Source organism: Priapulus caudatus, unplaced genomic scaffold (genome assembly GCF_000485595.1).
Source record: "Priapulus caudatus unplaced genomic scaffold, Priapulus_caudatus-5.0.1 Scaffold1235, whole genome shotgun sequence".
NCBI lineage: Eukaryota > Metazoa > Priapulida > Priapulimorpha > Priapulimorphida > Priapulidae > Priapulus > Priapulus caudatus.
Window position 1 is genome coordinate 53773 of NW_014578296.1, and position 27014 is coordinate 80786.

At 45.9% G+C, this 27014-nt stretch overlaps 1 protein-coding gene across 1 annotated transcript; it reads right to left on the reverse strand.

The window, feature by feature from the left end:
* Positions 1–581: 581 nt before the first annotated feature.
* Positions 582–24001, reverse strand: LOC106815911 (coatomer subunit beta-like). The gene is given in 22 exon segments (XM_014820440.1): positions 582–1037; positions 1530–1682; positions 2106–2195; positions 3277–3422; positions 6630–6749; positions 7080–7136; positions 7139–7196; positions 7199–7225; positions 10534–10620; positions 11202–11294; positions 11599–11754; positions 12063–12134; positions 12449–12572; positions 13080–13246; positions 13894–13990; positions 17759–17916; positions 18221–18358; positions 18733–18940; positions 19361–19530; positions 19833–19943; positions 23419–23540; positions 23903–24001. Coding segments are annotated over 22 exon segments (2514 nt in total). The 5' UTR covers positions 23991–24001; the 3' UTR covers positions 582–965.
* Positions 24002–27014: the final 3013 nt, after the last annotated feature.

Consider the following 27014-nt stretch of genomic DNA (forward strand, 5'->3'; position numbering starts at 1 on the left):
TTTTCAGCTGAAAATGGTCACTACAGTAGATATTTTATCATATTGAACAACTTTAGCGGCTTGTCCTGCTGCCAAGGCAAGTCTGTGAGCCCCACAGTGATCAGACATCAGGAAAAGAAACGCTTTATTTGCTACGCCAAAGGTTGCCCAAAAATCCTCCCTTGCATGCACGATAATGTTCCTAACACCCTAGGAGCTAGGGCGCGATCGTGCGACATTAATTTTTTTATCGTTTTCAAGGGTTACCGAAAAAGGCAGCTCGCGACACCACCTTTTATGGTTATGTATATATGTATTATAAACAGAACTTCGTTGGCGAGAAGTGAAACAGTTCGTACCTAAGTTTCCTACCACGTGAAACAGTCGCAGAGCCTGGGCCGGCTACTTCATAAAACGAGCCTCAAGGCCACGCGTGACGCAGCGGCTTTTGATGTACACGATCGATCGATCGCGTACTATATACGGCCTGCGTAGCACGCGCGGCACACATACACACACACTTGCAGCGTCAAATAAACGCACACACTGGCCAACGTCTGACAATCTCGAACAGTGAACTAAGCCGTGTCTATATTGTAAAGCGAACTATATTACAATGTTATTAAATGAAGGTACTGTTGGACTGTAAAATGAAAATTTGTACATTCTAACCCCCCATAAAATGTTCTCTCAATGGATTTAGACGTTTCACAAAATCGACCCTGGGACTGTAAAATCCGCGGATTTCCGCGGAAGATTCTCATCCCTGAATACAGCATGCAGCACACAAATATATACACACGCACACGTTGACTGACCCCCTGGAAACACGGTGAATGTTTACGGCCACTAGCAATCGCGTTGGGAACGTCATTGACCGCAATGCTGCTTTGGCGGTTATTTCGTCAGAGTCGAGAGATGTTGCGACTGTGTGAGCACAATACCAACTGTTCAATCAGTTTCTTACTGTCACTAGATGCCACTTGTTAAGCTCCAGCTTCTGCCTTGGATTTCTTCTGCGTAAGATTGATTTTGTCGCCGAGGCTCAGTGCCATTCCCTGCACAGACAGAGAGAGAGAAGAGGGTTAACAGTAGCTACAGAACACTGGGTGCCAGCCAGTATAGACTGCCAACAGCAGCGATTTCTCACATGTCATCATCCCTGTACAGTATGCATGTTTCTTTTTAGAAGCAGACACTAAACCGACTCTAAGGTGTGCTCCATGAGCTGTAGTTTCTAACTGAACAACAACATATGGGATGGCGTAAGGTGAGTCGCGGCTGCGGTGACTCATGCCATGTGATCGAGGCATTTTCTGTGGACCAATAGTCACCACACACATGGTGGCGAGTAGAGTAGCACGCCCACCCTAACGATCACACTCACGATAACAAAAATTGCTTTGTGACAGAATCTTAACAAATGCACCAGCCTCGATCATTGCCACCGCCTCTAAACCGCATTGCAATCTGACGTCACACCGTTTCTCGTGCATTTCACTCTGCTAGAATCAACGCGCGCAAAGGCTGGGAAGTGTCGTCCGTCTTACCTGGCTCTTGGCTCTAATGCGAATGTGACCGGTGACCGTAGCGTCTGCATTGCTGGAGTCCTTCTCAATGCTCAGGTTTGCCAGCGCGTCTTCTCCGAAGATGGAGCGAGCGTACAGGTTGGCTGCCATGAAGCCACACTCACCAGACAGGGCCTGCCCAAGCAGTGCAGACACAGCGTGAGCAATAAAGTAATGGAAATGCACAAGTGTGCACCCCAGTCCATGATAGCGTGTGACTGCAATTACCCAGATTGAAAATGTACACTTGCTACCAATTAAAACGTAATTACAATGCAAAAGTGCCTGCCCAGTCCATGATAGTGTGTAGCTGCAATTAGCTAGATTGAAAATGTACACTTGCTACCAATTAAAACGTAATTACAATGCAAAAGTGCCCGCCCAGTCCATGATAGTGTGTAGCTGCAATTAGCTAGATTGAAAATTAACTTTTGCTACCAATCGCCCGCTGCAGCAAATGTATTACGTTCGCTGGGCATTACACTTAATCAAGATGACGGCATGCCTGCGTCAAATCTGGATCTTTGCCTGCTGTGCTGCCAAGGTGACTGTACTCACCTTCTCTGGAGTGAGGCACTTCATGTTGGTCGACTTGATGAGATGTGCCAGAAACTCACGCAGGTTCTTAATGTTAGTATTGACAGACACCTGTAATGACAACACACATGGGTTTTGCACGGAAAATTTTGCCAATATTTAATCTACTACCAAGTATGATTCACATAAAGTTTGTTTTAAAACTGGGTTTGATAAGTATCTTAACATAATTCCAGTTGATATACATGCAGGATGTAACTTCAATGACCGTGTTATTATGTGGCGTGCCTCATATATATTTCAACATGTAACTCAACACTGTACATTCAGATTGTGAACAGCAGTATGTTTGTTCTAATCATCGGCACACGGCGGGAACATCAACGTTCCAATAGAACGTTCCAATAGTCTGAGAAGGCGAAAATCGTGTTGGAACCATCAATGCTAGCTACAGCATAGCTATGCAAACAGAAAAACGCGGTACTTTTATATTTTTGTCCTTTGTGGTTCAATTTGAAGAGCATAAGGCTTCTGCAACTGTGATGCTTTGTAACGAGGAATGATGATATAAATTCAAACTTGTTGTAGTAACCGGAATAAACTTTAATAACTTGCACAGTGTAGACCCATCGCACAAAGAGACAAAGAACGCGCACACGCAGATACGCGTGTGTGCCTCCTTCCGCGGCCAGACCCAGAATCCTCTCGACTCCTACATCCCTGTCCTATATATTCCCCCCAACTCTTACATCCTGCACGCACATGTACTGGTTCCCCAGACCACTTCCTACCTCCCATTTCACAATGACCCTAGAAACGGCAGACCTAAAACACGTTTACTATTCTCCCTATAACATCAATCTAGCCGCACAAGATGCGCGACGCTCTGTCTAGCTAGACTATGACTAAAACAACTACTAGTCTAGCTCCACTGACTAATTCATGTAACACGTGCAAAACACATGTTACAGCTTTGGGTTCCATAACAAGCTTTGCTCAGTAAAGCTAGATGCTTTTATGTGGGCAAGGTTGTTATGCTTAGGAAAACTGCCTTGAGGAAAACCCCTTTGCCTTCTAGTTGCAGTTTAAAACTGGCAAATCTTCTATAGTTGGAAACAATGTGGCCAAAACCATTTAAATCATTCACCACACTTATACACGAATTACGATCACTCTGTACATCACTTCACACCTTGTTCTCCCACTCGAACTCAGCCCACATCTGGCGGAACTCTGAATCGGTGCACGTGGCCGGTATGATGTAGTCCATGATGTCGATGTGAATGTCATTGAGGACTACCACATTCCGATCGCTGCCCGACCCAGTTACATCATACACTGTAACAGACACGGCACATGTACTCGACACAAAAAACATATCGTGAGAGAGGCAATGACAACAGAGTAAGTGGAGAGTCAGAAAGGGTGGTAATAGACCATTCTTATTTATTATTCATGACCTGGGGTCATCGCACGAAAACGAGGCTAAGCTAGGCAATTTTGTAAACAATGGCTGCTCAGGCAGGCACGCACAGAAGGGGTACACGTACGTACACGCGGGTACACGCAGATACACGCACGTACATGCGGGTACACGGAGATATACGCACGTACACGCGGGTACACGCACGTACACGCAGGTACACGCGGGTACACGGAGATACACGCACGTACACGCGGGTACACGCACGTGCACGCACGTGCCGCAGGTACACGCACGTACACGCGGGTACACGGAGATACACGCACGTACACGCGGGTACACGCACGTACATGCAGATACACGCACGTACACGCACATACACGCAGATACACGCACGTACACGCGGGTACACGCACGTGCACGCACGTACACGCCCGCCAGCATGCACGTAATTCCAACCAATCAGACTCAGCGTGTGGAAACGCTTGTCTATATTCAGGCCGGTACAGGAGATAATTTGCATATTTTGTCACGTGGTTTGTGTTAACCAATCAGATGTAATTGCGTATTCGTGACGTCACTTCCAGCTGTATGGCAAAGCGTCTCACGTGCTAGAAGTGGAAGCATGGTGAGTGGTGGAGAAGGAGGGCAGGAGAGAAGCTGGTAGAAGAAGGAGGAGGGGAGAAGCTGGTGAGAAATGAGGAAGGGAGTAAGGAGAAGTGGTCGGAAGATAGGAGGAGGGGGAAAGAAGCGGTGAGAAGGAGGGGGCAGAAGCTGGTGGAGAATGAGGAAAGGGAGAAGGGACGATAGACTGGTGGACGAAGGAGGTAGGGGAGAAAGCTGTGAGAAGAGGAAGCGGGAAGGAGAAGGTAGTGGACAGAAGAAGGAAGGGGAAGTCTGGTGAGAAAGGAGGAAGGGGGAGAAGGGACAGCTGGTGGAGAGGAGGAAGGCTTCGAGCCAGCTTCTCCCGCCTCCTTCCTTCTCCACCTAGCTTCTCCTCTACATCCCCCTTCTCCTCCAACAGCTCCTCCCCCCCTCCTTCTCCCCTTCCTCTTCCCACCAGCTTTCTGCCCTCCTCCTTCTCCACCAGCTTCTCCCCTCTACCTTCTCGCACAACCTTCTCCCTTCTCCCGCTTCCTCCTTCTCTGCACCAAGCTCTCCCCCTCCTCCACAACCTCTCTCTTCTCCCCCTCCTCCTCCACAGCTCCTTCTCCCTCCTTATCCCCTTTCTCCCTTCTCACCGCCTCCTCCACCAGCTCCCTTATCCCCTCTCTCCCTGCCTTCCTCTTCGTCTCACCAGCTCTCCCCCTCCATGCCACCTTCTCCTTATCCCCCTCCTCCTTCTCCACAGCTTCTCCCTCGTCCTTTCTCGCCACCACTTCTCCCTTCTCCCCCAGCTCTCCCTCGCTCCTTTCTCGCACCACCTCTCCTTTCTCCCTCCTCCTTCTCCCACCAGCTTCTCCGCCCTCACTCCTTCTCCACCTAACCTTCCTTCTCCCTTCTCCTTGCTCACAGCCAGCTTCTCCCGTTCCTGCCTTCTCCACATCCATTCTCCCCTTCCTCCTTCCCCGAGCTTCTCCCCCTGCGCTCCTTCTCCACCAGCTTCTCCTTCTGCCGCCTTCCTCATTCTCACACCAGCTTCTTCCAGCCAGCCTTCCCCCTCCTTCCTTCTCCAACCAGCATCTCACCCTCGTCTCCTTCTCCACCAGCCTTCTCCCTCTACCCTTCTCATTCCCACCAGCTCTCCGCTCCTCCCCTTCTCCACCAGCTTCTCTCCTCCTGCTTCTCCACCAACCTCACCATGCTTCAGACTTCTGCACGTTTAGATCGCTAATTGCGCATAGCAAGCTGGCAAGGACCGTCAACGACACAGCGATTAGCATCTCATTGTTAACACAAACCGACGTGACCAAAATATGCAAATTATCTCTGTACAGGCTGAATATAGACAGACCCCACGCTAATATCGAATGTATAGTACTCATAAATATCGGTATCCAGACGAACGAAATTTGTTCACGCCGAAGATCTGATTGGTATGGATTACGTGCATGCTTGTAACTTTACATCAACACGCGTTTTAATAAATTTGTAAGACTTTGTCCTGATGTTTGGAATTACAGAGCATGCATGTATCTTTACAATACACGCATTTAATTAATTAGGTGCATGCTTTAAAACTTTTACATACACGGCACTTTAATTAATTAAAGACAGCCTGTGATCTGCTGTCATAGCCCGCCGCGTGTACGTGCGTGTCCCACGTGTAAACGGCGTGTACTTAGATGTACCGCGTGTACACGCGCTGCACGTGCGGTACCCGCGATGCACGTGCGTGTACCCGCGTGCACGTGCGTGTAACCGGCTGCACGTGACGTGTACCCGCGGGACGTGGCGTGTACCCGCGGTGCACTCGTGTACCCGCGTGACGTGCGTGTACGGTGCGTGTATCTCCGTGCACAACCGCAGTGTACGGCGTGTACGTGCGTGTTACCACCGGTGTAGTCGCGTCGAGTACCCGCGTAGTACGTGCGTGTAACCGCGTGTACGTGCGTGTACTCTCAGTGTGATCGTGGGCGATGCGCCGCGGTGTAACGTGCGTTGTACCCGCGATGTAGGTGCGTGTATGCGCAGTACGTGCGTGTCCCACGTGTACCCGTGTACGTGCGTGTATCTTCAGTGTAAGTGCGTGTAATTGCGTGTACGTGCGTGTAGCCCCCTTCGTGTCACGTGCGTGTACATGCGTGTATCTCCGTGTACGCCGCGTGTACGTGGCGTGTACCCTGAGTGTCATGCGTTACCGAACCCTTTGTGTGCGTGCCTGCTGCCTAGAGTCAGCCATTGTTTACAAGAATTCGCCTAGCTTAGCCTCGTTTTCGTGCGTGAACCCAGGTCATGAATAATCAATTAAGAATGGGTCTATAGGTAGATATGGTAAAGAATGAAAGAAGGAAAAGGAGGGAGAGAGGGAGAAAGACAAGAGATGTGAAACAGATGATCGACATAAATGAACAGGTATTCGCAAGAACTAGAAGATTGGTCACAGTCAATCAATTTCTTAATCACAATCGATGTAAAATTCTCACGAGATATCCACGTGTAGAAATGTCAAAACCTCGCACCTATGTTGCCGAAAATGATGCCGTTCTCAGTCGAGGCGACCTTGACGGTGGCCTTGATGTTGGAGAAGTCGTGCGGTCCCATGGTCATCGGGGTCGGCTTTTCCACGAGCTTCAAATCACCTGTGTGTGAATCAGGAATGTAAACCAAGTGTCTTGCCGATCATTTCCCCCAACAAGTAACTAATGCTATATTATATTACTGTCTGACATTGAACAACGAAAAAAAATCATTAAAAGTTTTTACAACTTTATAATGCGACTTATGCATTTCAAAATCGAATGTAAATTTATTATAAGTGAATGCAAAGGCGAGTAACATGATGAAATTCCTAATTCCTAGCTAACATTGTGTCAAGCATCTTCTCTGAAGCCCTATCAGCTAACCCAGCAAAACCTAACCACATAGTGCTAATGCAAGCCTGAGACACACGCGCCGTCTACAGCACTGACCGAGTGTGGCGAGCTCGAGCGTCACGTTCTGCAGTGTGTCGGCAGTCTGGTTGACAACAGGACGTCGAGGACGATGTCGTACTGGTTGACGTTGACGTACGCCTCCCGCATACACGGGGATCACTGAAGCCAGTCAGCTGTGTCACCTACAACAACAACAACGCTACAAGTTACATCACCTACAACAACAACAACGCTACAAGTTACATCACCTACAACAACAACAACGCTACAAGTTACATCACCTACAACAACAACAACGCTACAAGTTACATCCTCTACAACAACAACAACAACGCTACAAGTTACATCACTTACGACAATAACAACGCTACAAGTTACATAACCTACAACAACAACAACAACAATGCTACAAGTTACATCATCTACAACAACAACAACGCTACAAGTTACATCATTCTTAAACAACAACACGCTACAAGTCCATCACTACGACAAATATACCAAACCGGCTACAAGCTTACACACCTACAACAACAACAATACATACAAGTTTAACACACCCTACAACAATAACAATGCTACTAGTTACGTCACTCACAGCAATAATGCTACAAGTTACATCACCTGCACCAATGATGCTACAAGTTTGAAGAGACACTGATAACAAATGAAAGTGTCAATGACACTGTAGTTCACCACAAAAAAGAACACAAATGAGTGAGTAAAAGAAGAAGTCAGATTTAATTGAAGCAACCATTCGACGTACATTATCAGAAACGATTGCCATCTGTATTATCACAATAATACATTTTATAAAACCAAAATGAATCACAAATTTGTCGACCGTAGATGGTTCTAATAGCCGCTCGCTTTGTAGCGATGGCGTTCTGAAATTAATAGGTTATGCTGGCGTTCCGACATGTTTTAGTTAAGCTTCACTCTAATATAGACGTCTTATCGGCAGGTGGAGGAGGAAATACCGAAATTTGCATTAAAGCATATTGTCAAGGAAATCTTGTAAAACGAAGCAGACGAGGTGTGACACCACAGACTGTTATGGTCTATTAATATGCTATATAATTGCCAAACCTATACTAATTTGCATTTTTTTTAAATATCAAAAAACCCAGCCCTTATTCATTCACATATACCCAAATGAGCAAGAATTCCATTGAACCTGAACTGACAATGGCAATTCGACCATTTTGCCAAAAAATTGGCCACGTGCTCGAAAGTTCGTCTGACTAGCGTGCTTCAATAAAGGGGACGTTTAATATGGGAGCATAGCAGGTAAAAGTATCACCGCAATTTCAAACATGTGGGTCAAGACGGTTTTCCTGAGTCTCTCGTTGATGCGTAGCGAAATGTTGAACGGGACGGACGGACGTACGACGGACGAACGACCCAGGCAATAGCTTCAGCTTGACGATGTCAAGGTGAGCTAAAAAGAGCATGAAGTCGCAACCAATCACGATGCTATTGTGGTCGCTGGATAATTTCGGCTGCCAGACAACTGTGCGCTGTGGCTTGCGTGCTATGTGCGCCGTGTAATTGTGTGTAAAACAGGAATGAAAGTGTCAACAGGGTTCATAGTAGTAAGACACATGTTGAAATAAGGACTTATAAGACCCTTTCTGGAGGCCAAAATAAGACTTTGTTTACGCAATTTCTGATAGATCACCGACTAAGTACACTAATAATATTTATATACACAATTGCACAGCAGATTTAATTATTCCATATTATATATACAACAATTTTTACTCTAAGTCGAGAACAGTTTATAAAACAATGTAGAAAAATGGTCCTTTGGCAAAAAACTAGGACTATTCAGTACTTTTCTAAGATTTCACTAAAAGTAAGTACTAATAAGGACCCTTATTTTATTTTTGGCAAAATAAGTACTTATAAGACTTTGGAAGACCTGCTACGAACCCTGGTCAATGACACTGTAGCTCACCACAAAAAAGGACACAAATGAGTGAGTAAGAAGAAGTCAGTTTTAATTGAGCAACCATCGACGTACATCATAGAAACGATTGCCATCTGTATATCGCAATAATAATTTATAAATCAAAATGAATCACAATTTGTGACCATAGATGGCGCTATACCCGCTTTGTAGCGATGGCGTTTGAAATAAATAGGTTATGCTGCGTTCCGACATAAGTTCTCTACTATAGACGTTTTATCGGCAGGGTGGAGAGGAAATACCAATTTTGCATTAAAGATATTGTCAATGAAATCTTGTAAAACGAACCAGACGAGTGTGACACCACAGACTGTTTGTGTCTATATAATATGCTATATAATTGCCAAACTCTACCTAATTTGCATAAAAAAAATTTAAATATCAAAACCCCTAGCCCTTATTCATTCACATACCAAAAATGAGCAAAATCCGTTGAACCTGAACTGACTAATGGCAATTCCAATTTTTGCCAAAAAAAAACTGTGGCTCGAAAGTACGTCGACTGGCGTGCTTCAAAATAGGACGTTTAATATGGGAGCATAGCAGTAACAGCTATACCCAATTTCAAACATGTGGGCCAAACGGTTCCTGAGTTATCGTTGACCGAAGCGAAATGTTGATGGACAGATGTACGACGACCCATGGCAATAGCTCAGCTTGACGATGTCAAGGTAAGCTAATAAAATGAGAGTAGAAGGATGTAGTTTACAAACTGTCGTTTCACCGTATATTATATACTCACTAAAACACGTACAAATCACACCGGGTAAACTAAAGGTTGCGCACTACACACTAAAACTAGCTACAGACGAGGGTGAGGACGAGAGCCCCGTGTCTTCCCGTGCGGGCTGTTTTATACTCCTTCTTGCAAGATCAGCCGCGATGCTACTACCAAATATATTTCTCCCAATCACTGCTGGCCACAGGAACGGCATAGGGTTGGGATTATTGGCTATGGTCAGTTTTTAGAGTGGTATGGAGTGGACGGCCAATGGCGAGTAACAAGTGGAGATGTGTTTACGCTCCCCTCGGCCACGTAGATGACCAACGTGGATATGACGTATGCTGGATGATCGCTTACCGTAATTGACCGTTAACGGCCGTCTGGAAATAACTTCATTCGGCTAATGTGTATATCTAGTTTGTACATAGCCGAAAGCTGACCAGTACTAATGGGAAGTGATTTGGCTAATGTGTGTATTTAGTTTGTAACTGCTGAAAGCTGACCAGTACTAATGGGCAGGGATGCAGCTAATATGTTTATCTCTTTAGTGTGGAACTAATTTTAACAGCTGTTTATGTGTCCGGCAGATAAATCGGGCTTTTAGCCAGCTGGTGTGGTGTAAGATTAGCCCGGGTGTATCGATGCGCTGCCGCTGGTAGTGGTGGAATGCCATTAGCGTTGCTACACTATAATCGCAAGCAGAATTAATAATCGCATCTAGCAAACTGTTATCTGCCATCGTCGTCTCACAGGCTCAAGCCAAGCACCGCCACTGTGGAAACTGCATACTGTACCTTGCTTAGTTTGGAGGCAGAGATATCATCATGATGCTTCTTGCCGGAGGTGCCAACTGCCATTGACAGGCTCAGCTCGAATTGGTTCTGCAATCGAAAGAACGCAGGATCACACGACTGCATTCAGTGTCAACCTAACATCACCTACATCGGTAAGATTATAATGCACCTCTGCGTGATTTCTAGGTAACCACGCCCCACACCAGTGAACCAACATTATACACAATTAAGTGCAATGATGCTTCCTTCGTCTTTTGCCAGTAAGGAAAAATTAGAACAATAAGACTACCAGAAGTAAAAACTAGTGTGTTAATCGCTAAACTAGTCATTGCTGCACGGTGTCATAATTGCCGTTGACTCCTGTTTAAAAAATAATCAGTTAGCGTCTCTCAGGAGACTTCATGAATCTATCGACCACAGCTGTTCAGCTATGCAACCAGACTACAGCGACAACATTGCCAATGCACTCGTGCCTATGAACGCCAATGAATGCCATGATTGCCATGAATGAGAATGCCATGAATGCCATGATTTCCATGAGTGAGAATGCCATGAATGCCATGATAGCCATGAACGCCATGATTGCCATGAGTGCCATGATTGCCAAGAATGAGAATATCAATGAACTGTATCATTAAGACGGGTGTGCGACAGGTGGCGACACCTACCTCCAGGCTGCCGAAGTCGGTAGCGGCGGCAAGCTGTATGAAGCGGATAGGTTCGTCAATCTGGATGCTGAGAGCCTTCTTCTCAAGTTTCGCCTGAAGCAGAGCAACACATCACGTCACCTTAACGACTCATGACCTAAACGACGCATGGATCGCATTCAAACTACTGCCTACTACTACCGATGTACTTACAGGTACGCCAACTGACCTGCCTGGCTGAATTAACCCGTCAGATTGACAAGCAACTCTAAGCCAATCAGTGTCGCAGCAGTACGTTCTAAACACGCTTAGCAATAAAGTTAAGAATGGTCCAAAAGTAACAGTGCGCCGTGGCAATGGCAATGAATGAAGGGGGTGAGGAGCAGGGTGCAATGTTCAGGGCTGCGGGTGAGCGTACCTTCTGGTTCTCACGATCCTCCTCTGCCTGAGCAGCTAGCATGACGGCGAGAGCCTGTCGGCTGTCTTCAACAAACAGCTTGGCGATAGAGGGCACTCTATCCGCCAGCACTTTGATGCAGAGCGCAATGCGATCAAAGTCATCCTCAGTGATTGCCTGCGGAATGAAACATGCCGAGCAATATTAGCGAGCGCACGCGTAGTGCCCCGTGCGGGGTCGGGGTCAGATAAACCCACCGTAAAACACACCAGTTTAAGGACTAAAGTTGTCTTTAGAAGTTGGATTGAAGTTGAAGGATTTATTGCATTTTGGGTTTTTGCTCGTGCGCACAGTTGGTGTTGGATATGAACAGTGTTCTTATCATCAGTACACGCATCATCGTCTGGAAAGACTCTCAACGGCAGCGGTATGAGTGTGCCAGGCACGACCTCTCACGTATCTGCACCTAATCTCACTACACTCACCTTCTTTGCGAGTCCGGACCGGCCCAGGTGTATGATGGTGCCCATTACTAGCATGCATTCAGCAACAAATAGCTGCAACATAACAACAGTCAAGGTCAGGGTCAAGGCCAGCGTTTGTTGAAAAAAATTTCACATTTCACATCGAACAAATGTTTGTCGTCACATAACTAGGTGCAGAACATTTTGTGAAATTTCTCAGCTTACGCATAGAGAGACATCTCATCTATAAATTAAATGTGTATTTAAGTGGATTCTTTGAGCAGTACCTGTCCAAAGTGTATGCTTAACGTACACCTAGCTCTGTTTGTATACTAGGTTAATTTACCGCAAACAATACACAAAAAAACGTTTTGCATTTTTACATAAATTATGAGAGATTTGCTCACATTCTGTTTCTTGGGGTCAAACACAAGGTCGACCATGTAGCGTAAGGCCAGTTTAGATAGCGTGGTGGCCAGGGCTGCACCCATGAAGAACTCTCCATCCATGAGGAAACCTCGGAGTGGGGGCCTGAAACAACAACTAAACATCAACACTTCCTCCTACCACACTCACACACACACACACGCACTATTCAAACAAGGAAATCGCATGGTACAGGCAACAAACGAAGATGGCAACACTATAGGTGCGTTGGACCATCACTTGTGAGAACTCAATCACATGCATGAATGCAATATATCATTGAATACATCAGCATGGAATCCAAGTGCAGGGTTCTGCCCAGGATTTTTTAGTGCGGGGCACATCCAGTTGCGACGAAGTGATTTGTTTTTGATTTTGGATAGTCTGAAACTCAATTTCCTGCATTCTGAGCAATAAAATGCCCATATATGAGACTATTTTTGTAATTTTATTTTTAGTGCCGGGACCGGAGATAACCGACTCGTTTATAGTGCCGGGCGGCAACCGCGAGTGCCGGGCACACCCGCCCACCGCCGCCCACCGTGGGCAGAACCCTGAAGTGAAATGCAGAAATCTAAGGAGTTAGAGGCGAGAGGGGGAAGGCATCATCACCTCTTCTCCTCGGTGCTCTTCTTTGAGCTCGTCGCACTGCTGTATGCGCTCTGCGTGGCGTAGGAGCCGTCAGCGGTGACAAGACGCTGTACGTTCTGCTGCATGGCTTCATCGTGTTCCTCCTCCTTGCCCGTCGCCTTGCTGATCTCATCGTCAACGATCGGTATCTAATGAGGCGGGCAGCAGACAGTCAGCTACTACGCTTGACACCCCGCTAGCACCCCGCTAACACCCCGCTAACACCCCGCTAACACCCCGCTAACACCCCGCTCTGTCAACGACGGAGCAGGTCGTGTGTCTAGCCAATCAACTATAAAGCCATTTAATTTTCTGAAGCCTATTAACCAGGATGCTGAATTACATATTAATTCATTGAGCAATGCTTCTAATTATGGTGAGCTACCAATAATTGCCAAGCTGTCAATTTATATTTCCATACTAATCTATAAGATCGTAGGGATGTTTTTGTGACGCATATCTCAGTTATGAAGCATTGAACAGGGTCGTTTCCGTCACAGACAGTTACATGAATATGTTGTTCAGGTTTTAGTGTTTTTTTTAATGGTAGCGAGTGGTTTGCCAATTTATGTCTAACGCTATCTGTCGCTACCATACACGCACTGCCAGGGAACATATCTCATCTCCTCCTCATTTGCCCTCATTGACTGCCGCCTAGATCCATTACATCAACCCAACACCCGTCCATTGCCTGGGTACTTTTCTAGTACATCTATAAGGCCTACTCTATAGAGGAACAAATATCTATAGACATAGCTCTTGTGCGATCATGACTCGAGGTATATGACCTGCTCACCTCTCCCAGAGACTGTCTGATGTGGTGCATTAGGTCTTGGATTTCTTCCACCGAATTGCAGTACTCTCCCAGAATCCACAGTGCTGAGCGATACACCCTACATATATACAAACACACATGTAAATGAGAAAGAGTGACAGCAATTGCCGGCAAATAGTTGCTACAGATTAAATATATCAAGAGCGTATAAAGAAGGAGAGCGTACAACGGTGAAATGCTGAAACCATGTTGCAGTATTAGTCGAATTAATCAACTTTCCCCGTTTTATTTTGACGATTCTGACGATTCATTATTATTGATCAGCTGTCCTACCTTGTTAATATAAAACAAACAGCATGTCCCTACGATGCCTCTACGCTGAGATAATGAGCGGTGAAAATCTGGTATTTTCGCCGAAAACCGACTCAAGATCAGTGTTTACTGCAACTGTCTCTCGTTTTGTGGACTGTATGTTGCTTCCGGTTGCCGCTGTGTAGTGCTGACTCGATACGTTATTACTACAGCGTTACTACATCCAGCGTAAGGGGCGGGTCATCACCATGGCGATAAATAACAAGACATTTTTGTGGAGTAATGGCTGCGTCAATGACTGGAAATGCGAGAAAAGATAGTAGAAGGAAAAGAAATTTCATTGTCAATGAATGACGGAAACGCGCGAGGTTTCCCGAAGCTATCGCCAGAATGAGAGACAGTCGCAGCCACTACGTATCTCGAGTCGGTTTTCGGCGAAAATACCAGATTTTCACCGCTCATTATCTCAGCATAGAGGCATCATAGGGACAAGCGGTTTGTTTTATATTAGCAAGGTAGGACAGCTGATCAATAATGCCACAAAGAATCGTCAAAATAAAACGGGGAAAGTTTATTAATTCGACTAATACTGCAGCATGGTTTCAGCATTTCACCGTTGTACACTCTCCTTCTTTATAAGCTCTTGAATATATAAAGCCAGAATGATATTCCAAGTGAAACTCTGAAAAGTGAAAATCATTACTCGTTTGGGCTGCCGAGTATATTAATCGAGTAGAAAATCGGACAACCGAGTACAACTCAAACTTTTTTTTTTTATTCTTTTTTTTCCAGATTTAACACAAGTACATTCATTTACACATATACTAGTAAACACGGTGCAGTGTAAATTTTCAAGGAACTAAGCGACAGAGTTTGTGATAGTAATTTGCGAGTCGCGTGCAGGCCTAACCTGAGTTGTCATCATGCGTGGGGGTGTTAGTGTACGTGTTGTCATTGCATGCCTGGGGTGTTGTGTACGTGTTGTCATCTGCGTGGGGTGTTAGTGTACCGTGTTGTTCATCATCGTCGGGGGTGTTAGTGTACGTGTTGTCATCATGCGTGGAGGTGTTAGTGTACGTGTTGTCATCATGCGTGGAGGTGTTAGTGTACGTGTTGTCATCATGCGTGGGGGTGTTAGTGTACGTGTTGTCATCATGCGTGGGGGTGTTAGTGTACGTGTTGTCATCATGCGTGGGGGTGTTAGTGTACGTGTTGTCATCATGCGTGGGGGTGTTTAGTGTACGTGTTGTCATCATGCGTGGGTGTAGTGTACGTGTTGTCATCATGCTGTGGGTGTTGTGTACGTGTTGTCATCATGCGTGAGGTGTTAGTGTACGTTTTGTGACGATGTGGGTGGGGTGTAGTGTACGTGTTGTCATCATGCGTGGGGTGTTAGTGTACGTGTTGTCATCATGCGTGGAGGTGTTTAGTGTACGTGTTGTCATCATGCGTGGGGTGTTAGTGTACGTGTTGTATCATGCGTGGGTGTTTAGTGTACGTGTTGTCATCATGCGTTGGAGGTGTTAGTGTACGTGTTGTCATCATGCGTGGAGGTGTTAGTGTACGTGTTGTCATCATGCGTGGGGGTGTTAGTGTACGTGTTTGTCATCATGCGTGGGGTGTTTAGTGTACGTGTTGTCATCATGCGTGGGGGTGTTAGTGTACGTGTTGTCATCATGCGTGGAGGTGTTAGTGTAACGTGTTGTCATCATGCGTGGGGTGTTGTGTTACGTGTTGTCATCATGCGTGGAGGTGTTTAGTGTACGTTTGTCATCATGCGTGGGGTGTTAGTGTACGTGTTGTCATCATGCGTGGAGGTGTTAGTGTACGTGTTGTCATCATGCGTGGGGGTGTTAGTGTACGTGTTGTCATCATGCGTGGAGGTGTTAGTGTACGTGTTGTCATCATGCGTGGGGGTGTTAGTGTACGTGTGTCATCATGCGTGGAGTGTGTTAGTGTACGTGTTGTCATCATGCGTGGGGGTGTTAGTGTACGTGTTGTCACATGCTGGTGAGGTGTTAGTGTAACGTGTTGTCATCATGCCGTGGAAGGTGTTAGTGTACGTGTTTGTCATCACCCTGCGTGGGGGTGTTAGTGTACGTGTTGTCATCATGCGTGGAGTGTAGTGTACGTGTTGTCATCATTGCGTGGAGGTGTTAGTGTACGTGTTGTCATCATGCGTGGGGGTGTTAGTGTACGTGTTGTCATCATGCGTGGGGGTGTTAGTGTACGTGTTGTCATCATGCCTGGGGTGTTAGTGTACGTGTTGTCATCATGCGTGGGGGTGTTAGTGTACGTGTTGTCATCATGCCTGGGGTGTTAGTGTACGTGTTGTCATCATGCGTGGGGGTGTTAGTGTACGTTGTTGTCATCATGCGTGGGGCTGTTAGTGTACGTGTTGTCATCATGCGTGGGGGTGTTAGTGTACTGTTGTCATCATGCGTGGGGGTGCTAGTGTAGTGTTGTCATCATGCGTGGAGGTGTTAGTGTACGTGTTTGTCATCATGCGTGGGGGTGTTAGTGTACGTGTTGTCATTATGCGTGGGGTGTTAGTGTACGTGTTGTCATCATGCGTGGGGGTGTTAGTGTACGTGTTGTCATCATGGTGGGGTGTTCAGTGTACGTGTTGTCATCATGCGTGGGGTGTTAGTGTACTGTTGTCATCATGCGTGGGGGCGTGTTAGTGTACGTGTTGTCATCATGCGTGGGGGTGTTAGTGNGTTCTAATGAACGTATGCATCGACTGTAGTAGCACAGAGAAAACTACAGCACTGCCTGCGTTCTTTCCTCCCTGTAGCACTGCCTGTGTTGTTCTAATGAACGTATGCATCTACTGTAGTAGCACAGAGAAAACTATAGCACTGCCTGCATTCTTTCCTCCCTGTAGCACTGCCTGTGTTGTTCTAATGAACGTATGCATCTACTGTAGTAGCACAGAGAAAACTATAGCACTGCCCGAGTTCTTTCCTTCCTGTAGCACTGCCTGTGTTGTTCTAACGACCGTATGCATCTACTGTAGTAGCACAGACAAAACTACAGCACTGCCTGCATTCTTTCCTCCCTGTAGCACTGCCTGTGTTGTTCTAATGGCCGTATGCATCTACTGTAGTAGCACAGACAAAACTATAGCACTGCCTGTGTTCTTTCCTTCCTGTAGCACTGCCTGTGTTGTTCTAATGACCGTATGCATCTACTGTACCAGCACAGACAAAACTATAGCACTGCCTGTGTTCTTTCCTTCCTGTAGCACTGCCTGTGTTGTTCTAATGGCCGTATGCATCTACTGTAGTAGCACAGACAAAACTATAGCACTGCCCGAGTTCTTTCCTTCCTGTAGCACTGCCTGTGTTGTTCTAATGACCGTATGCATCTACTGTAGTAGCACAGACAAAACTATAGCACTACCTGTGTTCTTTACCCGGCACTACGTCTATAAGCTACGTCACTCAGCAACGCAGCACGCATGCTTAGCATCCCTAGAATTGCACTTCACTTACAATTTGACATGTACCTTCATCACCTAACAATGCTCTAGACTTAGGAGATAATGGGGATTGTAGCTTCATCATCCAACAATGCATTACACTTAGAGATTGCATATGCATCACCCAGCAACTCACTACACTTAAGAGATGAATTTACCTTTAGTGAAATGAGTCTGTCAAGGACTATTAGCTTCACGTTGTTGTCACTTTCCTTTACGATAAGGTCGATGTAGCAGCTGGCTGCAGCCTGGGGAGTAACAGCAACATTAACCTACCGTGCACCTCATATTTGCTTACTCAGGTACCCTATACTCGTAAATCACATTTACAGCTCACAAATACATTATTATGTTCATTTACTACCATGAAAGATAAAAGTATCAATGTTCCTGTATTCTCTATCGACTAATAATTCCAAGTAAACGCCGTTCAAATGCTCTTTTTGCAACACGCAGTCTTGCCGCACGCACGCCGCTGCGCACAAACAACAGAAATATAGAAATATAGGGATGACCGAGGGGTTATTATGTGGCAACAGTGCGACTACTCACCTTGACAGCGGTCGGCGCGCTGGATAGCGTCACGAGCGTACCGGCGGCCTCATAGCGCACGGCCGCGCTCGTCGACTGCAGCAGGTTGTAGATGCAGCGTATGAAGCGCGCGCGCTCAGTCGGGTTCGCCAGACACACCTGGTTGAATGAATTGCACGAAAGAAACACATAATTCACTTCTGTATGGTGTGTACGACATAGGACTGTATTTATTCGATAACTTCTGTGTCGATAGCTGTATTTCGATACACGACTCAAACTGTCGGTTAACGCTTTCTGACTATACAAAGACGAATGACGGAATCCCAATAAATCAATGAATCTTTTGCTGCCCTCTCTCTCGCGCCCTCTTCCGGATAACTTTGACGATGGCGATAACTATATCAGCAATAATAATAACATTTATTGATTTATATTGCGCACGGTACATGCAAATATGTTCACGTGCGCATTACATCTGGGGATTAGCAAGGATTAGAATTAGCAAAAATGCTAAATCCTTCTGAACACACCTTGTAGATGAGCTCGACGATGACGAGCTGCAGGATGTCACCGAAGCCGTGCACCTGGTCAATGCAGGTCGACAGGTAGTCGAGCGCGCGGTCCTGGTCGGCGTGGATGAGCATCATGAACGCGTTACGCTTGCACGACGCGTCCTGCTCGCCCTCCAGGAAGTTCGCGATCAGCTCGGGCGCGTCCGGAATGAGAACGTCGAAGTTCCTACAGGAGAAATCCCGAACATCCCGGATGTCATCTATCGGTGAGACAGGTGCGTGCAGATGTCTTCAACTGGCCACAGTAGCATTCGTTCAACACCCGATACTGGTACTACGCTTTTGATGGTGAAAAGCTCTTCTTTCCCCTCTCGAAATGTCTTGCATTCTTTCCGTTTCAGTCCCGATGTTTGCTTTCTCAGGAAATACTTTTTAATAGTATTCCACCCATCATACATATCCCTGCCCACTTTTGCTTCTTCCTCCTCAGCTTCTTCCATCAATGTTTCCTTTAACAAACCAGCTTCCACTTCATTGTGTCAACTCCCACTAGTGCATACATCACCTCCTTCTCTCTATGCATTCTTCTAATTGCTACTATTACTACGACTCATATCCGGCACCGACAACTACCGCGTTCCCTCACCTGTAAATGGTGTAGATTGCCATGACAGCGTTACGTCTCACGTACGAGTGCCTGTGTTCTAGACAGGCCCTGATCGCAGGCATCAGCGGCTCCAAGAGTTCCGGCTCCTTCAGCTTGCACAGGAAGCGTAGCGTCGACCCCCGAATAAACTCATTCGGATGCTGCAGATCCTGAGTGAGAAAAAAAATGAGAAAGCTGTACTCTATTAACCGTTAACCTGAAGAAATTACAAGATATAAGATATAAGATATAACAGTTTTATTTATCGCTTTCAATATTAGTAAGTACAAGAATTTTAACAAATCGAATAATAAACAATACAGCGAAGGGATGACGAAAAGACCATACGGTCATCTAGTCAGCCATCCTCTGGAAAAATGATAAAGTACAAGGCAATATATGGGATTAAGCCAGCTCAGTACAAGCATGTAAGCACTGGAGATATGCAAAACAAAACTCTGTGCTGACAAACCTTTCTGTAGGCATCACAAACTAGGATGAATTCCTGCAGTAGCTTCCCATCAGGTGTTGTCTTAGGAGCGACCTCCCAGAAGATAAGCAGCAACTTTTTAATGGTGTGATCCTGAGAGACACAAACAATATAGTTGAAATAACTTTTTAAAAAGCATTTTACTACACACATGAACAAGAGCCGCAGAGCGTCTGGGCTCATCTGAGGTCTGTTGCTATATACGGTTATAAACGTAACATTTAATTCGTGCGTAGTGACACCTTTGTTAGGCGCAGATATGCAGATACGCAGTTGCGTACACATCATTTCAGCGACCTTCTGCATTCTGCATACCTCCCACACCCCATTGGTTGATACACACCCCTTCGCGTGCCTGAAACTCCTGTTTAATGGTGCATTGTGACCCTAACGCTAACCCTATTAAAAAAATAATAATTAATTGTTGTAAAAATTATTTGTTGTTATGAAATTGTTGTAAATATTTTCCTTAATTGGAAAGAAATAGTTAAATGGATAAAGATAGAAAAATACATAAAACAGGTAAATAATCAAAAATCTGATGGGATTCAATCCAAGGACCTTTGAGCCATAATCCTGTGCTGTAGCCGTTTGGCTATCGAGGCATATTGGGTTTCCAGATTATGGATGTGCCATAAATATATGAGAACACTGTGACATCATTGAGGCAGTTCAGGAATCCATGTTTAACCCTCCTCTTGAGGGTCATCAGGTTATCAGTCACTTACTCTTCGCACGTCAGTGGAAAGCACATTTCATGGTCCTTTCAATAAAGCCATAAAAATGGTAGGTCACCGCTGAAACAAAAAGTTTTCCAATCGCTCCGTCAGACCATGTCCTCAGAAAATGTCTAAAATCTGCCCTGTGCCCCATTGACCTTTGACCTCCAATTTCGGCACATTGATGGCTTTTCCTACCATGACAGGCTTTCACTTTTAAGAGGCGCGATCGCGCTCGCGCTCCACCGCGCACACGAAATTGTGCCATGGTGCGTGCATCATCGCGCACCAAAAGTATGTGTATTATGTTGAAATAGCGCTCCATAGATTTGTCAATGTAGGGGGGTACAAAAAGGTTAGCAACACACAACAATTTGTGTTGTGTGTCGCCCCAACGCGAATACGCCGCCCCCTTTTTGTCCACTTAGACAGATATCTGAGACAGGGGTCTGAAAACGCACTACGCGAAAACTGGGCGCAATCCAACCGACATTTCGCGATGGACGGCAGGAGGCCATCTCCAAACGGCCCCTAAACTTTTTTTGGGGTGGCGCGCCTCATGGCTAAGACGTAGTGACTCCTACAAGAAAATGCAAGAAATGCTGTCAATCAGCGATGACGCGCTCGCTCGTTGGCCGCTAGTGCCGAGTATAGCGTTATGTCTATCACAGAGCTTTTTACGAAGTGTTGTACGGCGCTCCACGTGGGGTGGCGCGGCCTAGATGCTATCTTCAAACGCGCTCCCGCCGTGCCGGCGCCTGACTGCGTACGTGCGAGGTTTTACCAACCTATTGACCCCGCGCTGCCCGTCGCGACGGCACGTCGTGCGAGCACCTGCGCTGGCGTGGCGGGCGAATACTGCGAGCACGGGGTGGCGCGGCCGTGCCAGTTTTTACACGTAGCTAAGTAGATACTCGCAAAGCAGCAACAGCAACAAAAACTCGCCCCTGCCGCGCAGCGCGGGGGTAATGCTATCCCCCGGGCGTGGAGGGAGGTGACCGCAGCGTGGCAGCACTAGTGTTGGGATAGTGTTAGGATTAGGGCTAGGGTCAGGGTTAGGGTTAGGGTTAGGGTTAGGGTTAGGATTAGGGTTAGGATTAGGGTTAGGGTTAGGGTTAGGGTTAGGGTTTTTGCATCATGATATCTGTCCCCACACCATAGATTAATTTTTGTGGATCACAATGCCTATATATAGCGCGGCGAGACATATATATTTAGTGTGAGGGTTAGTGTTGGCGGTGTTGGAGTAAGGGTAACCGTTAGGGTTAACGTTTTGAACGTCATCGTCAACGTTATCACATGACCTCCCTCCACGCCCGGGGGATAGCAACACCCGCAGCGGGTCTCTGCAGCAGCAGCAGCAGCAAATGCCCCCACCGAAGGCCGCCATAGCCGAGCCGGTGTGTGACGAAAACTGCGTGATGTTACGCTTCCCGTTATACGGATTCGCGCGCCCGCCCTCCTTCGGCGCGCGAATTTGTAGAGCGGGCAGCGCGAAATGCTGCGACACACCGAGGTCGCGAGACACACCGCGGTCGCGTGCGCCCAGTCCCGCGGAAGTGCGCGGCTTAACCGCTCTCGGCGGTCGGGGAACAACGCATCTTTTGCGCAACGCCATCTTGTACCCGGTCTCTCTGGTTTATACAACTAGACAACAGCATCCAAATACACGTACCACACGGTAGCCACAAGTTACCTGCTCGTTTTCCACTATACGTGGCGAGAAGTGGTTTTCTGCCGACGTGAAACAGTCGTAGGGCTGGAGGGGCTACATACGTGGCTACTACGTACAAGTAATTTGGCTAGTTTATTGATGGATTGTTATGATATTTCGTGCTGAAATATGCAGGTACATGGATTAGAGTCTCTAAGGATGAAGATCAGAATAAATAAAACAAGTTTATTTTTACATCCGATCAACTCTTTTATTAATCTGTTTGCTAGTGTTGGGTTGTTGGATGAAAAAAATGTAATCATGACGAAGCCATTGAATGAATGAAGGTGAAGATGAATGATAACCAGTGGATTGACATGACATCCCAATTTTTGTTTTGGATTTCACTCTAGACTGAGGATTGGTCATGATTCCATCATCACACCCCAAGAGGCATGATGGAGAGCCCTCAAGGAGTGATTATGGAGCGTGAAAAGACCCCCTATGGTGTCCTAGGGGAGTCATTAGTAGTCCTCCTGTACTTTTCAAATCTGAAAGCCTGCCATGATGCTATACACCGACTATCACGAGCCTAGGTCGAGCCGTTTAGATTTGTGCCGCAATTCTGCATTTCCTCCCAATACCTTAAGTTAAGGAGGGAATGTTCCCCCTTCTTTTACACCTCTTGACCTTTGACCTTTGACCCCCAGCTTCGACATCCCAACTCGTTCTCGGATTACCCCCCACGTCCCGACTTTCGAATCCGTACGTCGAGCCGTTTAGATTTGTGCCCAACTGTTGACGCATGGACGCACGGACGCACGCTCATGCGATTCTACAAGCTGCATCTGACTATGTCAGATGAGCTAACAACAGGTGCTATAGCAAACCACCTCCAAAGAAAAAGTTAACTCAATGGAACGCCATTTCTGCTACGTCTAAATGCATGCCCACTAACAGATACTACATGCCAGTGTCGTTTACTGACATGTGTACTGTATGACGTGCTATTCCTTGTACTAAGATGTGTCCAGTATAACATGCTATCCCTTGTACTGACATCTGTGCTGTTTCCCACATGTGCCGAGTTCTTTGTGTTAAGCAGCACTGTAACACGAAGAGACCATTACTCTCTTATTAACTGACTTAACTGACTATAACTAACTTATTATCTGTATTGGCACACACTCCTCACCTGTGAGGGTAGAAGGAAACGGATGATGTGCATTAGCATAGAGGGCTGCAGCATCTCTCCATTCAAAATCATATAAATAACCTTTTTCAAGGCATCGATCTTAGCTTTGTTATCCCCCTTTTCTGAAATAGCAAGCGGTAGTGGTCATCAATACTAGATTTACTGTGCCAGTGTGTGTGCAACAAGAAAAGGTAGCTAGTCTGTACTTGCTGTCACATGAACTCGGTAAATATCAAGTTCGTCGAGCAAGTTGTGGTGTAGATGTATATGACCAATCATGCTCACAATTCTATGTGAAGACAATCTTCATGTAAAAACACTATATTTAATTACCTGCTAGTTTACTATGAGCACCCTCTCACAAACATATATGAAATTGAAAAGGTATATTACATTCTTCATCTGGACACATTGGGATTTCACCTAGCAAAGAATACCTACACTGAAGTACATTACTACTACCATTAAATCTACTTTGATATACCTATATCCTGCTTCAGCTGCAGTTCATTGGGTGCATCTGTGTCTGTAGGAACATTGATTAGTGTGTAGCATGGCTGTTCGGAAGCCATTTTCCCTAAAACATAAACGTCAACGTGGAATGTTACACACCGTCAGAAAACAATGAAATGCCATGTTCAACATAACAAAAAAACATTAAAGACAAATAATGTATTGACAGAGTAAGCAATCTAATCATAATCAGTAATGTAATAGGTTCATACACTGCAACTGTTACCTAAATATTCTCTCTCTCTCTCTCTGTATTATCAGTGTGTGTGTGTGTGTGTGTGTGTGTGTGTGTGTGTGTGTGTGTGTGTGTGTGTGTGTGTGTGTGTGTGTGTGTGTGTGTGTGTGTGTGTGTGTGTGTGTGTGTGTGTGTGTGTGGCGAGTGTGTGTGGTGTGTTGGTGTGAGTGTGGTGCTGGCTGCAGTGCGTCTGTGACAGTGTGCGTTGCGTGTCGTGCGTCTGTGTGCATGCGTGCAATAGATTTACTATCAGTGTATCACATTTCATCATTATTATAATTCATTAATTATCTCAGTGCCAGTGACAGTCGCAAGTGTACGTGCCAGGCAGGTGGCCTGAATACGCTCACCAGTCGCTACTAGTGCTTAGTATTACTATTAGTCTTTACTATAGTCTTATTAGTCTCATTTATCAGTATTAGGGTCTACGGTCAACTTCGGCCCACTGCAACTCGCCCCGCACTGTTGGCGCAGTTCACCCATCTGGAGATCGGGTGAGGCTCGCTTCATGCGGATGGATTCACCCTCCTGGAATCGCGTTGGAGCTCGCCTGCCGGCTAACTCGTGAGATGTTTCACACGCCCCCACGTCAAAAACGTTTGCATGATAAGTTAGTACTTTGTACACGCACGGTATATACAATATATATATATATTTTTATATATATTTATTTATTTATTCATATATATAACATTGCCACACGGTGCGAGTTGGCTGGTGGGCCGAGTTGACCGTAGCCCTAGTAATAGTACAGGGGCGTTCAAGTTGGTAAACAAACTATGTCATTTTGGTTGCATGCCGCAGTTTCTGCGTGGCAGAAGCCATTGTTCTAGCCCTGTTTATGTCGGTGGCACTCGTAAAAAGAACGATAATGAGTATTAACAGGATATTACCAGTAGCAACGACTAAAACTTCATCGTATGGTCAAGCTTATCAGTAGTATAATCTTTACTCTGTACCCTGCAGTTGGCTCAGTTGACAGTGTCGTGTTATGGCTCGTGTAGCTGGTAGGCGTCTTATGTCCCAGCAGGTCTGCCGGCAACGCTACCCTGGTACTGTCCGTATATATACCGGAAGTACCTGGTTCCTATTATATTGCCGGAGTACCTCGCCTACTCACTATAACGGGTCTTTAGGAGTCGGCTACGACCTACTCTCCCTACCCTAAACATATCAGTCGTTACCAGAGTAGGTCCGGTTTATACCGCGACCCGCATACCAAGCGGTCGCTTTCCAGGCAGTACCCTGGGGCGGACATAGACCCTATGAGCCTCGTGATAATATGCAGTAATGCACTAGTCAATACAGCACTGCTGTCAGCAGTGTCAGAGGTCAATACAATTTCTGTGCTATGGTACATTCTCTTCTGATGCCGTTCTACGGTATTGATTTCAGTACGTTATTTATTATTGACTAAAATATTGTAATGTGTGCATCGTACTGCGTCCAACATACATAAAGTACATTATCATAATTCGATTTGTGTTCGGAGGTATAGCTCAGGTGGACATATGTCCCTTCATGCACAGAAAGGTTTCATTTCGACCATCTCCGCGATTGCGGACAATCCACTGCAACACTAGGTGTACATGACATGTGGATAGTTCAAATGGGGTTGTCGTATTGTTGCCACTGCATGTGCATGCAGGGTATGCATACTTCTGTACATAGTTTGATGATTTATCTACTTTTGCGCTTGCCTAACAATCATAGTTGCACGCTGAAAAAATTCAATTAATCATCAGGCCGATTTGTCAGCCTAGACATCACTTAACTACTTAAACTTAAAACAAAATTACAAGTCTCTTGCTACCAGTACGTAATAGTTTCAATTGCAATTATGTATTAAAACAACTTAAGATTTAAATCCGATTATTGGACACTCCAACCACATTTATTGCATACCTACATACATATTTGTAAAGCCTTGATGAACTAACCGATTATTTCTATTTTGTGTTTCCAATTTTAACAAATGCCACAATTATCTATTCACGTTGACATGATTGTATGACAACATATTCTGTGCTTACAGTACATGTAGCCGTATTCTCATTTGACAAACTTTGGCAAACATGCGAGCCGTATGCGGGGCCTGCTATTCAATATCGAACGTCATCAAACTAGTCGGGCATTTATGATGGAATAATCATTTCGCAAAGAAGTCAGGTATACTGAAAATAAACCTTCATTTGGTTTTCTCAATGGACCGGACCTCCTTCGGTACATGTACTAAAACAGTATTCATTACAACCTATAACTAGAAGGTGCCGCCGAGGACGGGCTCATCTCGTGTCTGCGTTGTTCTTACTGGATAATTCATTTAGTGACATAGCAAGACGTCCTTAATACGTTCATTTCTAACCCAAAAAGACAACACTAGCTGTAATACAATTCGCATTACGATGGCGGGCGCCTATCAACTGGCATCTGTTGCATCGGTCGCCTAAAGCATTGCAGCAATTGGGCCAGCTGTCAGTGTTGACGAACGCGATGCAACACAGCAAGGACGAGACATAATTCCATATTATTACTTCTTCTTAGCAGGTTTCTGCTAGTTGTTCATAAACTATAGCAAATGCAGATATACATAGACAGAGGGCCTCGCGATAAGAGTGCTACCTCCGCCACCATGTACATGTATGTGTATAACAGCTGGCTCGTTGCTGGCTGCCGTGCTCCGACTGACTCGCCTGCCTGCTGATCGTCGGCATCTGTGGTGGCTTGCTGCTGATGACTCGCCTGCTGCTGACTGACTCGCCGCTCGCTGCTGGCTGCTGCTGACTGACTCGCCTGCTGCTGACTCGTCGCTCGCCGCTCGCTGCTGCCGACTGACTCGCCTGCTGCT